The sequence below is a fragment of the Pagrus major genome, chromosome 24, assembly GCF_040436345.1.
Source record: "Pagrus major chromosome 24, Pma_NU_1.0".
NCBI classification, from domain to species: Eukaryota; Metazoa; Chordata; class Actinopteri; order Spariformes; family Sparidae; genus Pagrus; species Pagrus major.
Window position 1 is genome coordinate 11,171,481 of NC_133238.1, and position 16,342 is coordinate 11,187,822.

Below are 16,342 nucleotides of genomic sequence, written 5' to 3' on the forward strand. Positions count from 1 at the left end.
TTTCAGGCGGGATTTAACGGTCCTTTGGCCTTTTATTGTGGCCAGCCTAAGGCACACCTGTGCAATATTCATGCTGTCTAATCAGCATCTTGATATGCCACACCTGTGAGGTGGGATGGATTTTCTCGGCAAAGGAGAAGTGCTCACTAACACAGATTTAAACAGATTTGTGAACAATATTTGAGGGAAATGGTCTTTTGTGTATATAGAAAAAGTTTTAGATCTTTGAGCTCAGCTCATGAAAAATGGGAGCAAAAACAAAAGTGTTGCGTTTATATTTTTGTTCAGTGTACTTTCTATTTTGAACACACAGTTTGTCAGCTGTACATTCATTCATATTTAGAGCAAATGATGCAATAAATAAAAGGCAATATACATTTTTCTATTAGCTTTATTCACAAATGTTAAAAGCACACACATTAAAGGTGCACTATGTAGTTTTCGGGAAGACATTTCATTGTATTCATTGGGTGGATTTCTTTAATGCCTAAACAAACTAAATAAACAAACTCCAAAACTACATAGTGCCCCTTTTAATACACGAAAAGCCAAACATATTTAAATAGTTTTAGGCAAGTTGTTATTGCTCTTTATATGTAAGTGAAAAACAAAAAAACTTGGGAATATTCTAATGCATCAAGTATTGGCAGCAATGCGACATTTCAGATCATTTAAAGACACTTTATAGCAGTTTAATAATAGTTTGAACCAAGGATGCATTATTTATCAACAGACACATTTCCATACTTCCATACAAAAACTTTGTAGCTTAAAAACTGGAACCATTTCTGCAGGTTTTTTCCACCTCACATCAGGTTGGTGCCGGTGACACCCGCTGCTAACAGCAGGGCCCACAGGGTTGCAGCAGCAGTTGCCACAGCACCATTAAAGGTCTTGTCGTGGGCGTAGGTGATGATGTGCAGGGCTCCGCTGTAGGCCTCCTCGCACGTCGGCTGGATCTGGTCCTCGGGAAGCTTGAAGCCAAATGTCCCATTATCTCTCAGCTCGAAAGTAAAGGAGAAGGGGATCCCAGAAAAACGAGCCCAGTCTCTAGATGAACCTGAGTTGGCATCTGTAGAAAGAGGTTACGGATATTACCGTTCTTTATGTAATATCCACTTTATTTTATTACTTTAACCCCTTCCATGGTCTGTAATCAGCAGTGATTTGTGGACTTACATAATATAGCTGGCGAGGTTCCTACTCTGTACTCTTTCCCGTGGACCTTCTTAATGGCTTCTGCTGCAGCCAGACCCACGTTCATCTGAGGAACCAGACATTTAAAACTGTTAATCACTTGTTTATGAGCATCTACAACAACTTTGTGTTCCTTTATACTGTAGATTTTCCCTAGTGGTTCTTGGAGACACCAGGAAGCAGTTTTACAAGTCAGGAAATGCAGATTTAAACTCAGTTTTCATCAGTTTGAGTGCATCCCTGTGACACTATCCTTGATATGGTGCACAAACACTGTGGCGGGGGAGTGTGAAATGTTTTTTACACCCAGTCAGAACAGATGAATATGTAGATTAGATTTGTGGAGCAAACGAGTGCTGCAACCCAATGCCATTTACAGTTTGTTTACATTAATACCAACACAAGGGTTGAACTGTTTAAGGTGTATTTTCTGTTTTCAGTTTGAAGACAGTAAGAAGGTGTGTTTAGATGTACTAAATATCAACAATTTGCATATTTTCCATTAACATTTTTGTAAGTATTTAGGGAGGGATTTCTTGCCAGTTGCCTTTTTTGGGGAATCCAGACTATAGCCTCATTAATCATTCATTTTTTAGGTTGATACCAAAATTGTTTATAAAAATCCATTAATAATATCATCCAAATATATATAATGTTAAATATATGTTAAATATGTATGGTATATCTGTACTGCAATTTTTTGTTACTTAGCAGCCAACTTACACATGGATATCAATACCTTAGCATTATTTTTGGTCTTCGAAAATAGTCATACCTTAGTTTATATACACAGTATATTGTATACATATATGCGTTTTAATTCCTACCCTAGTGCTACACCCATAAATTGGCAAAGCAGGATGTTACAGCATCAATTTAAGGGTGCTCATAAACCAGTTTTGCTCCAGGTTCACTCATTTGAGATTCCTAATTGAAAACCTCATCACATCATCTGTGAACGTCGGGTGTGACTCTGCCAATCCAAAAACACATGGTGTTGTTTGAGTGGCTCAGGAGAGCTGGCTGGACATAATCCTGTTTTGCATAATTCTCTCTGGATTGTGGCTCCAGTGAGTTATTACCTGCATCAGCCTCCCTGCTAACAGCTTCGTTTCCTGCTATCAATGCTTCACAGCTTCCTCTTGTTGTGTTCTGTCTTGGCAGATGAGGACTGACGGCTTTGAGATGCCAGCTGTGTCGAAACTGTACTATTATGTGTATGTTTTGTGTTTATCCAATGAGGGATATTAAATCCTAAACCTTGAAATAAATTAATTTGTGTACTGAATTTTTTTTCTCGCAGATTTCACACTTTTTGTGATCTGCATAGGCAGTTTCTATGGCAATATGCAGAGTATTCTCCTTATTAATGTAGAATCATGCAGTGATAATCAGGCCATAAGGATTCATATACACTTTTTATCCTGATATTACCTAGAATGCTGCGTGTGAATTCTCAGAAATGTGTGAAATATTCATCATTGCATTTGCAGATGTAAATACCAGCTCGTTGTAGTTGGGGGCGGTGAAGTTGGGGTGTCCGTAGGGAACCAAGAGCAGCTGGCCGTAGGAGTGGATGGTGAGGAAACACAGGAACTCGTCGATCCGACTTCCTACAAAATAAGTGACGGCAGCGGCCTCGGGCTCAGACACAGGTTGGCTCCCTGGGTAGGTTTGACTGCAGCAGTTAAACGACACCCCGACAGCTGAAAAGAGGAGCAAAATTAATAGATTTATCTGAATCGAATGTAGTTGTGACCCCACTTCTTCCCTTAACAGTTAGCTAAAAGCTTCAGCTTCACATGTTGAAAGCTTAGAAACTCTGTACCACATCTCTAATATAAATGTACACAAGTTTAAAGCTGTATTACCCTATTTTTGGCCACTTGGGGGAGGCAGAAACAAGCTGTGAACACAACTTGTTAGCAAACAGTTACCCAATCCAGCAGATGCAGAGCAATATTATCATTCATTTAGATCCATGTGTCTGGCATATTCACTGACTTTTAGCTCAGTCTTTTGTTATTCCCAACTCCTGAGAGAAATGCTCCACTTTGATAGCTAGCTGGTTGCTAACTGTATCTTTCTGATATTTGGTACAGGGCGGTAGAGGCGCTAAAATGATCCGTAGAGGTGAGGGGAGCTGTATAGTCGGGTGATATGTCTGTCAATTTATCACCGTGAGCGACCACTTACAAATACAATTAGTAATGTCATCCATTGTTAGTATAAAAATCTTGATTATAGCATAATTAGCATAGCTAGCATAGCATAGCTTTATCCAAACCAAAGTTATTAAACTGATGTCACCTAAAGTGCAATATGTAAGAATTGGCCGACTGTCAAATTCATACTCAAAATGAAAACGGGGCATCATATAACTGGAGTAAACACTAAGTGCTGCTAACTGTAACTGGTGTTAGCTAGTTAGCTCAGTTAGCCATGCAGCTAGTAGTTCAAACTGGGAGCTTGGGGACCAGGGGACTGTGTTTACACCACTAGCACAGGAGCTTTGGACTTCAGTAGAAGTAAAACTGCTATTTATTTGTTGATAATTTTACCTGCTTTGCAAATGTTTTCACTAAAATTCTCACATTTTGCCCCTTTTAATAGCCAGAACTTTGACTTGGCAATAGGGAAGAGCGAGTACACCATTATCTGTATCTTTTCATTTTTGATCACAAACTTGAATAAATAAACTTCAGTGAACTAACCAGGGGATTTTCCTTAATCATGAGTATAAATATTGACACACTTGATTGTTGTACTGGATACCCAAGTACTTGCACAGCCCTACTTCATGTCTTAGAAGTTGTTCAGTTTCTGTTGCCAGGGTCTCAAATCCTGTTAAAAAGCATCATGGGGCATTAAATTCAGCTAGCTGTGTCCAAATTCAATTCTAAGAGCTCTAATTGGCTATTTTTCATGATTATCAAAGCAACAGGGTATATAAATAAGGAGATGTAGATCCACAATAAGACTCACTTCCCCAGTTGGCGTCAAAGTTGCGGTTGAGGTCAGTTCCGTAACAACCGCAGTCCGAAGGTCCTGGTGACCTGTTCTTCCTCCACAGTCGTGTCTAAACGGGTCAGAATGATCAGTAGGTTAAATCAGCTGGTTCTGATTATTCTCTTAATCTAGTAATTAATATATTTGGGGCCATTTGATCATCAGAAATCAATTTATTCACTGATTGAGTTGTAGCTCATTTTAACATAACTACCATTGCTTTAATAGACTCAGATCATTCTCTCATTTCCTGTTCCCCTTCTTGAGGAACAATTTAGGACCCTAGAAAAGTAATTGGATAAATATCCATCAAAAATAAGCACTGACCGTTTCATTTGCCCAGGAGTAGATGTAGCCGTCCATGTTGAGCACAGGGGTAACGTAGAAGTCCATGTTATTCATCATCTCCGCCATTTTCGGGTCTGTTTTGTATGCTTGCAGGATCTGATTTGAGAAAGCAAATGAAAACATCAGGGTTAGATTGATACAGTGTATTGGAAGGATGATAAATCATCCTCTTGTTTTTCACTCAGTTCAGCTAAATAACAACAGTTTGGAAACACACTGTTAATTAATGATAAATGTCTCTTACCTGACTGACAAAATACTGACAGAAGGCTGGGGCGATCCATTCCCTGGCGTGTATACCACAGTCCATCCAGATAGCTTTCTTTTTCTCTCCAGTATTCACTCCAATCTGGAAGACAAATTAGGCACTTAAATTTCTGTTGTTTGGCTTTACAGCTGTTGCCATTTTTGTTTTTTGGAGCCAGAAGTGACCATATTTGGACAAGAGGGTGGAGCTTGGGACGATATCCTGATTGGATCTGACTGAGAACCTGAGGATGCGCCATGGTAGCGACTTGAATATGTGAACGTCATGCTGTATTGAAGAAGACTTTAAACTAGCAATTGAGACCATAAACTCATTAGGAAACTGTTCAATGAGGTAACAAATCAAGTGAGAATTAGAGTCATTTTCTCATAAGCTTACATTCAATCAGACCAGTGGAGTCGCCCCTGCTGGCTATTAGAAAGAAAGCAGCATTCGCTTCACTTTTCAGACCTGGACTCTTCGTCCAGGTCTTCGTCCAAAGTCGATGGGTTTACCTTGAGTAAGCTAATGACCCTCTTCTCATAGGTCTGTCCATACTGCACTATGGTCACAACATCAGGGTTAGCCTTTGCAGTCTGCTCCATCCAGTCGCTGATCTGTAGTGAGGAGCATAGTTACACATCTGAGTATCTGTCTTTTGTATAATTGTGTAGTGATCTCATTAATGTGGGAGAGCAGTGGTCTGGCCTTCTTACCTCGTGCATGGGATGGTATCTGTAGTAGTCATACGCTCTGTTGCATACACACCAAAATAATTAATGACATTATCAACATAAGTCAAGTAATCTTTATTCACAGTTGCTTCATACAAACGTACTGTTCTGCTTATACAGAGGCTGAGCAAATGGGTCTGAATTAAAGTTATGAAAGTATTATTGAAATTATTATTATTGAAAGTCCATCATTTGGTAATGGTTAACAACAGGAGTTCAACCATTAAATCAACATGAGTCTTGCATTAGTTAATCATTAAGGACCCTTATTATAAGGGTGTTGCCAGTTTTACAACTTATTTCACGTATGCAGTACAAATTGGGAAATAAGTCTATTGGCTATCCTGCCGTGATTCCGATGAGAAGACCGATATCACTCTCATATTTTTGCACTAGTTGATGGTTAGCTTAGTCTAGTGAGACTGGGAGCAGGGAGAACAGCATGCATCGCTCTGTCCAAGGGTAAAAGATAATCCACCTACCAGCACCTCTTAAGCTCACAGTAAACACATTATTCTACATCCTGTTTGTTAAATCTGTAAGAGTGTAAAAAGGGAACTTGAAAGCTAACTTGACCATCTGGAAAGGCGCCACGAGAAACTATTTGGAAAAGGGCAGGTGATTGGACGAACCGTCTTTTTATCACGGGCTAATTTCGGCCAATCAGATCAACAGGAGGAGAGCGAGAGAAACTCTTACTAAAGCCATTCGAGAGAAGAGTTAAAACATCTTTACCATCGAGAAAAGCCTTTAGTATCACTTCTTTGCTCTTCTTACAATGAAATATATGCTCCAGTTCTGATATAACCGATGCTATAGCAGCTACGCTAATGTCTTGATGAGCCGCCAATGAACAGTTGCTTCTCTCACTAGGCGTCACACCTTTAATCACGGCCACAGCTGCCATCTCTAGCTGATTATGCGGCCAAAAAATAGTTGCACACATAAACCCCCATAAAACCACAAGTTTTTGTCTCTCCAGTGAGCTTTAGAGGTGCTGTTAACAGTTATTTTTACCTTTGGACAGAGCTAGTTTACTTACTAGAGTAAGTTTATCTCCCTAAAATGTCAAAATATTGCTATAATTATTAGGTTGGATGCATCAATTATAATGACAATGAAAATTAACTACATTCAGATTATTTGGATAAAAAGTAACTTAATGAATAAAACTCACCTCTCTACTGTGGCTGCTCCCATCGCTGAAAGCAGCACCACAAGGCTCAGTACTACAGAGTTAAGCATTGTCACTTTGTGAGAGTAAACTCCTTGTTTGCAAGTGTTAAGTGTTAGTGAACCGACCTTGGGATGGTACAAGCTTTTATAGAAGGGATCCCTCAGATAAAGATACACCTTTGACTCAGGCGCAGACCACAGGCTGCGCAAACATGATCATTGTGTTGGTTAATGTTTAATCTGAAATGATTACTTTATATGCTTAAGAATAAAAACAATTATTATATTGGCCTGTTACTTTGATAAGTCCTGCTCATCAGGAATGCCAAATAAATTCACATGAGACTATTGTTTAGTTCATGACTGTTCTGATCTGAAGTGTATGAGGAATCATTACCGCAATGTTTTCCTCAGTTCAGTCTGGAAACCTTTAATTACACTGAGAGACTGCCGTCAGTAGAACTGCAGCTCCTACCAGCCCGTTAAGAGGTGGTGTTAGCGGTCAGTGGTTGTATAAATAACAAGTGGTCCTTGAGCATACAGTCATAAATGTGCACAATAAAATAATAAGCTGTTGGGTCCAGTAGTATGTGAGAGATTAGCTGCACACACATGGACACACATACACTTGGCCAAACCCATTGTCCTCTCAAGGCTTACACCTGGGTGGGATAATAAGAGGGAGAAGATTAGATAAGTTAGGCGACATTAAGTCAATGACGTGAAGGGAAGCAATGATGAGATAGATTAATGAAAAAGAGCAAAAGGGCCGCACACTACCAGGCCATAAAAGCACTACACGTGTTATTCTGTTAAACAAAGCGACATGAGATTGGGTGGGCGGTTCCATGTCAGTAAAAGTCTGTTCTTGATTATCTGTAACCGTAAGCACCCTTTAAATCAGTGGTGTTGCTAACGCTAGCTGATTATTGTTTAAGGTTTTTGTTGTTAAAGGATGCTGTAATTTAAAGAGTCCATTTCACTTGAAGAGTTTTAAAGGTGATTTTGATTTGATTTGAGGTCTTAAGGTGTGTTGAAAACTCACACAAGAATTAATTCATTAAAGGAACCACAGTGTATGTTAAATAGGATCTAATATTAGCTTACATGATAAATTCAGTGCTTTAATAAGTTAAAGTAAGTTTAAAAGGTGATCTAAAAACAGATTAAAATAAGATTAAAATAGGTTAAAACAGATATGAAATTGGTTTAAAAATTAGCTTCAAGTAGGTCCAAAACCTAGCAAGATCAAATGAACATTTAAATGGTTCAATACACTGATTACTGTGCTTATGTTTATTTCTGTTTACATTTTATTTCATTTCATGTCTTCAAGCAACTAATACAGCACAGATATTTTTTCTATAAAACTTACCTGTCGTTGATGAGTCTTATTTGCTTTTGCTACTTATATCTCAGCGTCTAAACACTCATTTCTCCAGTGAGCGAACTTAAAATTCTTCTGATGCACTAGTCCTATTGATTATTGGTTTCTATAGATGTTGTCTGTACCACCCAGTGCCTGATGTTGCAATTTGGGGCTGAGACCGGTTACACCCGCCTCACACTCTGAAAACCTCTGCTATAGAGAATATAGGCTACAATATAGTATAGAAAATACAAAATACATAGAAGGTTCAAATATAGAAAAAAACATGTAGTCTACAAACCATTTGTGTACTGCAATGTCTTTTTGCGTTTCTGACCACATGCATACCAATATCAGGTGAATATTGACAATCTGTGTGCAGGTGCACTACTACCTGTCTCCACTATTGCTAGAACTTCCCCTAATATATTTCACTAAATTTTGTTTGTTATAATGTCAGTTAGTCATGCCACATTCCTTCTGTTATAGGTTGGAGGAGCAGGAGAAGATCAGAGCAGCAGTTGAGGCTGAAAATAGGACACTGCGTGCTCTGAACATAGAGCTGCAGCAATATCTGCTTCAACTAGCAACTCCACTAGGCTCAAAGGTGATATTGCCTCGACTGTCAGTATGATACTGTCCCTTCTTATCATTGCCCATAGCAGCAGCTAATGGTCAAATTCAAAATTTCTGCAAACGGCTTTGGATAGGTGATTGGGGAAGCCTACAAGTCTTGTTGGAGTGCTTCAGCTGTGATCTTTGAACAAAGTTTCTGATCACATTTGTGATATATTTGTTCTCTTTCTACGCCCCCGTTATCACCGCAGAGATAGGGCTCGTCTCGACCACAAGTATGACCTGATGTACGCCAAGAGGGCCTTCGTCCACTGGTCCATCGGAGAGGGGATGGAGGAGGGAGAGTTCTCAGACGCCGGAGAGGACATGGCTGGAGGAGAAGGATTACAAAGAGGTGGGAACCGACAGTGTCAGGGAGGAGGATGAAGGCGAGGAGTACTAGGCTGCTGAAACATCTGCACAGGAAAGACCACTGGGCTGCATTATCACCAAGGGCTGAGACTGAGACCACAGGCTGCAGGACCGCACCAGGGGCTGAGACTGAGACCACAGGCTGGACATCAGCAGGAGACTGAGTGCCAGGCTGCTAAAACAACAGCATTATGACATGTGCTGTAACAGCAACAGCATAGCAGCAATGTAAACAGATATGCGAGATGTAATTTTTCTAATGCTCACCTTAACAGTGTGAAATCCACAACTACAGTCCATGGACCCTCTAAAGAGAGTGGTCTGTCCACGGGCCTGCATGGGGCATTTCTCAATCTGAAACAATCAGAATTGTATTCAGCCTGGAGTTAGACACTTTCTGCACCATCAGAATGACTATTTCTCATCTAGTGATATGCATGGTCATGAGTAATAGGTGGACAAATTTTTATTATTTTTCCAGAACTTTTAAGAGGGGAAATGTTTGGTAACAACTCATGGTCACACAACAATTAAATTCATGCAAACTTTACCTTTTTGGATAAATATACATATTGAAATGCATGTTAGCATTAGCGTAAAGCACCGAGCTATGCCTGAGTAACCCTCTCAGAGCACCTAGCGTGGCCTTCTGCGTGTTTTAAATGTTACCAAATCGTTTGTCGGTCCTCCATAAAGCTATTTATAGTTTCTGGTCACCCATATCTAGGTAATTATTAATTCAGTTATTGCTTTTTCCATTATTAAAGTACTAAACTGGGATGGTTACATAAGATCGATACCTGGAAATGAACAGCGAGGAGCATGTCTTGGGAAATCATTATAGACCAAATCTAATCTGGTTTTTCATTTTCAGTATAACAGGCTATAATGTTATCCTTGGAGTGCCACACTGAAAAGACCTCATTGTGGTCTTCGAGTTCTGCATTTTGGAGCTAAATTACTGGAATGCTTTCTGCACTGCTTCTTTAATTGTTTTTTCATCTTCGGTTGCTGTTGTTGCTTCGGAAGACTACCCAGTTCTCCTGTTGATTGTAAACAAGCTTTTGTGGCTGCTGTGAAAATCTTGAAACACATTACTTCTTGTGTGCCCTGGAGAATTTATACAAAGTGAGCATTTGAAATGATGCAGAGCAAGAATGACTGTTATATAACTATAAAGCATGCAATCTCTGTTTGTCTGTCTGTCTGTAACACGCATATCTCAAGAAACGTTCATCAGGTCTGCTTCATACTTGGCAGAGATGTTGCTAAAGACCAAAGGAAGTGCAGTGCCGAATTTGGTGCAATGTGGACACAATATTACATATATTTTTTTAAATAAACAGCAAACCCTACTCAGTGCAGCAGACTGGGTTGGGCTTCAGTACTCTGGCCTCATGGCTGTGCAGACTGACGGGCTTCCACGTGATCCTTCTCAAGTGACGTCATGGGGACGCAGACATAAACAAAATAGAGATAAGATAAGCGTTGTACAACAACTTGCTGTGGTAACTGTAAGAAACGGAAAAATTTAAATGAGTCTGCATGAGTGGGGAGACGTGGATGAGGAGTGGTGTGTGACTGGGCTGGCTCCTCCTGAAGTCGACGATGATCTCCTTGGTTTTGTCGACGTTCAGGGCCAGGTTGTTGATTTTGCACCAGTCCACCAGATGTTCCACCTCCTCTCTGTAGGCCGTGTCGAAGTCCAGAAACAACATTCGCACCTGTGTGTTCCTCCCTTCCAGATGTTCTAAGCTCGGGTGTAGTGCAGAGGAGATGGCGTCCTCTGTGGAGCGTTTAGGCTGGTAAGCAAACTGGTAAGGGTCAAATGTGGGGGGGAGTCTGGAGACAGTGTGGTCCTTTACCAGCCTCTCGAAGCACTTCATCATGATGGGAGTGGGAGCTACGGGGCGGTAATCATTGAGGGAGGAGATTGTGGGTTTTTTAGGCACCGGTATAACTGTAGCAGTCTTTAGGCATGATGGTACCACAGCCTGGATCAGCGAGGTGTTAAAGATGTCTGTGAGAATCACGGTATAAATACTGTGATCTAGTGTTTGATTTTACAGTAAATCTGACATTCATACGAGGCAAAATAATGATTGTAATGTGTTTTTACTATTTTTAGACACCTAGATAGTTCAATTACTTTTCTCTTTACAGGATGCTGCATTTATTATTCCTCTTATCTTTCTACTTGTGTCTCCATTTGAATTGCAGTAGTAGCCTCTGTACTTTAATGGTAATAAGCACTGAACCTTGTGCTACAGGTAGCTCATTCTGGGGCCTAACCATGTGATTTATAGTTTTGTACCTCTTATAAAAATGTGAAAGTTATGCCAAATACATAGTATTTCAAACTACAAAGATGTTGCCCTCTAAGACATGTAACATATGACCAGCAGATGTCAGTACAGTGCTGAGTTTAGATCAAACGTGTAGCAAAGATCATCAGAGGCAAATATTGGCAGATGCAGGGTGCTCACCAACACCTGTACACCCAGTAAAGAAGCATCCAATGGCTGTTTTGTTCAACAATAAAGTCTGTCAGTGGGAGTAAATCACCTGAAGTCAAGTAGTGGAAAATCTCTAACAAAAGCAGAGTGTTTGTGGGTGTTATTATGTTGTCTACTGATATTTTGTGTAACCTGCTATTCATAGCAAGCACTAACCAATGTCCACACTGCTTTAAAACCCTAGTTTTATCCCACTGAGATTAATTATTGAAGGAGTGCAGTCTTCTCTTTCTTCAGAGCTCTCTGCCTGCTACAGAGTTTTGCTAGCTTGCATGTTAACTACGCCTCAGCAGCCCAAGTATTTGTTCCCGGCTCCTTTGCTGACATTTGCATCATGTCTATTCATGAGCTGCTCGTAAGATATAGAGACAAGACCTGTCTCCACTTCGGCCCTGTGCGCAAAAACACAGGATGTGTGTAGTGTGTGTGTGTGTGTGTCCCAGACAGAGAATCAAAGCAAACATCACGGGCTGTTTCTTCATAGTGATGGGTGAAAGCGCTAATGCTTTGGGATGAGATAGGCAGGCCGTTATGTTGCACTCAGACACAAGCTTACAACATCTCAAAATCTGTCTGTAACCTCGATGATAGCACCTTAAAGTTTGTTTTCGGGAACATGCACCGCTGAGATAAGAGAATATTCTTGGTGATTACAGCTGATTTTAGTCATCTGTTCCTTTTTTACCTACCCCGACATGCTCTCCTCTGTAGTTTGCGACTGACTGTACTGTATATAAACACACATTCAGCCAGAGGGTACATCACCAGACAGTTTGCACCTAATTTTATGACCACACTAGCAGTTCATTTCAGCATTGGATTCTGTTTTATGAGATGCAGTAAACTTAAGAGAGTGCATGCGGTGAGGAAGAAGCTGTGTCAACATCTGGACAGACGGCAAAGCTGAGGGTTACGGGCAAGTTTTTGGGGGGCACACATTCCTCAGGGGCCTTAGGTTCTCATGGGTCGGTGGGTTTTCACTTAAATGTCTGCTGGTGCTGCATTGACATGTGAGTGAGTGTGCGTTTGTGACTGGGTTTACAAGACGTAAAATGTTTACACAAGCCAAATTCACTAAGATAAGAATAATTAGTTTGACATTTTGGGAAATATTTCTACTTGTCTCCTTTCTTGCCAAGAGTGGCATGAGAAGATTGACACCACTCTCAAAAAAATATCTACCAACAGTCCTAAAGCTCACTAATTACATATTAAACAAACACACACACCTAAGGCCATGGACTCCAAAGGTAGTTTCACTTCATTGTTTTATAATTAAATCCTTGCTTTGTAGGGGAGCCTCTGAAACCCTTTAATGACCCAATAACTTTTTTTGCTAGCTAACAGTAGGTCAGTACAGTATGCTGTACATACTGTAGAATTCAGCCATTTTTTAAAACTTTTTTTCCCCACAAACTGGCAACTACCAAGACTGTTAATCACTGATGAAACACAGACACCACGTGATACCAATGTCGAACCAACTGTCAGAATTCTTACACAGAGATAAACAAAACAAAATTACTGATTCACAATCATAGTAATGTTTTTAGGAAAAGAGATGTAGATGTATTATTTCTAAAAGAAAAATGATTTGTCTGCGTAAAAATGTTATCAATATGACCTTTAACATCATATTAGTAAGATTAATGGTCCGAGCACTGAACCCTGTGGAACGCCACACGTGACCACTTCATCAATATCTAGACACTGAATATGATTACTTATGATTCAAGCCAGTTAACTACAAGGTTATCACCGCTGGTAGTGTCAAATTTATATCATAGCATTATTATTTTTACCTAATTGGATTCCTTTTGAAGGTCAAGGTGCTTTTTTTTTTAAGTGACTGATTGTATTGAGAGTAAAACCAATCATTTGACTCACGCAGTGTAGGTCCTGTGACATTACAATGCAGTTTTCCTGCACAAACATTCCACTCAATCTTTGAGTTCCTGTGTTATTATGGTGCCCCGAGGTGTTACACAATCATGCAGTGACACAAAGCAGCAACCAATAATTTTGTCATGTTAAAGGTCAGTTCTCCTGTTTCTGCTGAGAGATCGGTGGATGCTCATTGGTGGCCAGGACAAGCCTGTCCTGCGGCACTGGTGAATTCTTAAAATGAGCAGGCTTAAGTTCCCCCATATGCAAATCTGTACTGCTTTACTTGTACTGCTTTTGCATGTTTGAACATGGCATTTCATTGCTCCTAAAGTAAAATGCCAACAAAATAGCTCTACTTTTCGCCGGATGTGTTGACACCCTGGAGTATTAGACGGCGAACAGTTTCCCATCTCATCAGACATGCTGGTTATGACCTGTGTAAAGACCTTGATACAATGAAAATCAATACGGAGCAGCTGCCAAACTCACAACATCGGAGGCTTGACAGGAAGCAGAAGGGAGAGACTTTTGGCATTCCTTCAGTAAGCCTTTATCTTCAAAAATGTAGAAGAAACAACAGCATGTTAGCCAACACACAGCACAATACACCTCCCACACAAGAGCAGTATAAAAGCAGTAACAACGGTGGCAGCAACATGTGTAAAACCATCAGCGGGACTGACAGCAACAAATCCCAAACACAAATAGCAAAGCCCTCCTCCCCCACAGTGCAAACTAACTCCCCCTCCTCCTCCCCCGCTGCCTCCAGACATTTTTGAAGCATCGGTATCATTTCTCAAGCTGCAAAACATGAACAGAACCCAGAGGCACTCGAAGATCGTTTCCCGTAAACAAAGTCATCACGCTGCACATCAGGAGGCCCAGAACCTCTCACCTTCCTCCCGCGGGTCGGCCAAATAGCAAAATGGAAAATTAAACAGTCGTTTCACGGGCTAGAAAAAAGAAGAAAAAAAACACTTCCAAGAAATTCTCCATTTTAAAACAAATCATAGTTTAAACAAGACAGTGGTGTTCGCAAAAAAAGTGTGTCTGCTCTTGTGCCAAAAACTATTTGGTAACCATGACACCATCCTCTGCTTTAAACCTCCAGACAATCTAAGAAAAGGTAGCCACCGCTCTCCTCTTAACCTTGGAGAATTGTAGCTCTTTGTCCCTCTGATGATAGCTACTGACATCCTGCAAGACCTGGAGGGTTTTCACAAGGGCAGAGAAACAGACAGCCTCCATTCCTTGAGAGAAAGAGATTGTCCTGTTATCGATTGTACTTTTAACAATTGAAGGAAAGTGGCATTCTAACAGAACTGGTGACACGGATCCTGTGATTGAGGGATGGAGACCTTTGAGAGCTTGACAACCAAGAGGGCCATCCAGGTAGGTCTGGTCGAAGCGTTATGGGATTCTTGATGAGATTTTGGCTGCTGTCGCAACAAGTAGATAGTGAGTGTCTTTGATATTTTTTAAGGAATAGCACTCAGTCTATCTGGCCCAGTCTCAGATTATCTCACTCTTGTGCTAAAATGCTGTTTTTACTTGTATCTTCACACACCGAGCGGCTCATTAAGGGCAATAAATGTGCTACCCAAAATACAGATGTTTGTTTGTTGTTTTTTCCTGTAGCTCTTGAGAGCCTTAAGTGGTTTCGAATTTGCAATTACATCCCAATCTCTTTTAACCCAAACAGCCACCCACAGCAATTTCCTTGCAAATTCTTTCCATCCACTAACTTAATGGATACAACTTCAGATGCAAAAATCAAATTTATAAAATTAAGAATAAGAGGCCCGGGTTAGGGGTTAAAGCTGAAATCTTCACTTTAGCTAAAAGCATTAGCATGTTACTCTGTTTTGCTGTGAAGGACTACGAAACTTCACTCGCCTGTCTGACTAACTTTCCTTTTTTTGGTAGAACTTATAAGGTAAATGGACTTCCATTTCTATAGCAAGTTTTTCCAGTCTACACATTCATACACTGCAAGGTGCCAACTGCTCATCAGGAGCAATTTGGGGTTCAGTATCTTGCTCAAGGATGCTTCGACACGCAGCTGGGGGAGCTGGAGATTTAAACCAGCGACCTTCTGATTGCTAGATGACCCACGCTATCTCCTGAGCTACAGCCGCCCCACAAGGTGTACCAAAGGTGAAACATGTAAGAATTGGCCGCCTGTCACATTCATCCTCCCAACAAAAGATAGCATAAGAGTAATCGCTAACTGCTTCTAGCTGTAGCTGCCGTTACTTAGCACATTTAGCAATACAGCTAGCGATCTGGACCGTGAGCTTGGAACACCAGGGGAGTGGTGCTGTTGTTTACCGGAAGGATGGGTGGGTTAGCCGGTTAGCATGCTAACTTCATGCTAACTAGATGTCTCTGCAACACCTAGTCCTCTTTAACATAATAGCAAAAGTGATGTTTCTTCACACCTTGCTGATAATTTTAGTTCATTTTTGAGTGTTTTGAACTAAAATTTGCACATACTGCAGCTTTAAGTGTTGTGAAACCAAAACAATGAGCTAAAAGATGCTAAAACGCTACATGGAGGTGAGGGGCGGGTTTGACATTGGAAATGACAGCTTATCCACTATGCATTTCACCTCCAGCATCCCTTTTAAAAAACATTGCTATTTAGACTCATCTAATCCATTGAGTGTCTCCCCTCCTTGCAGCCATGGATGTGAAGCCTATTTGTGCTGGCTTGTACAGTGACAGTCGTGAGTTGAATGGAGAGAGAGAGTGTGTACGTGTGAGTGTGTGTGTGTGTGTGTGAGTGTGTATGTGTGAAGAAGAGAGAGAAAGAGAGAGAGAGAGAGAGAGAGAGAGAGAGGTCCTCAGTTGCCTTAGCAGCAGCAGCTTC

General features: G+C 40.7%; 1 protein-coding gene across 1 annotated transcript; it reads right to left on the bottom strand.

Annotated features, from left to right (window-relative positions):
- Window positions 1-806: 806 nt before the first annotated feature.
- LOC140992318 (carboxypeptidase O-like) lies at window positions 807-6,780 on the bottom strand. The gene is made up of 9 exons (XM_073462624.1): window positions 6,713-6,780; window positions 5,518-5,554; window positions 5,317-5,418; window positions 4,799-4,903; window positions 4,534-4,650; window positions 4,183-4,276; window positions 2,701-2,903; window positions 1,180-1,264; window positions 807-1,072 (listed from the first exon to the last, which is right to left on the bottom strand). The coding sequence occupies exons 1-9, from the start codon at window positions 6,778-6,780 to the stop codon at window positions 807-809; spliced, it is 1,077 nt and encodes a 358-aa protein (XP_073318725.1).
- Window positions 6,781-16,342: the final 9,562 nt, after the last annotated feature.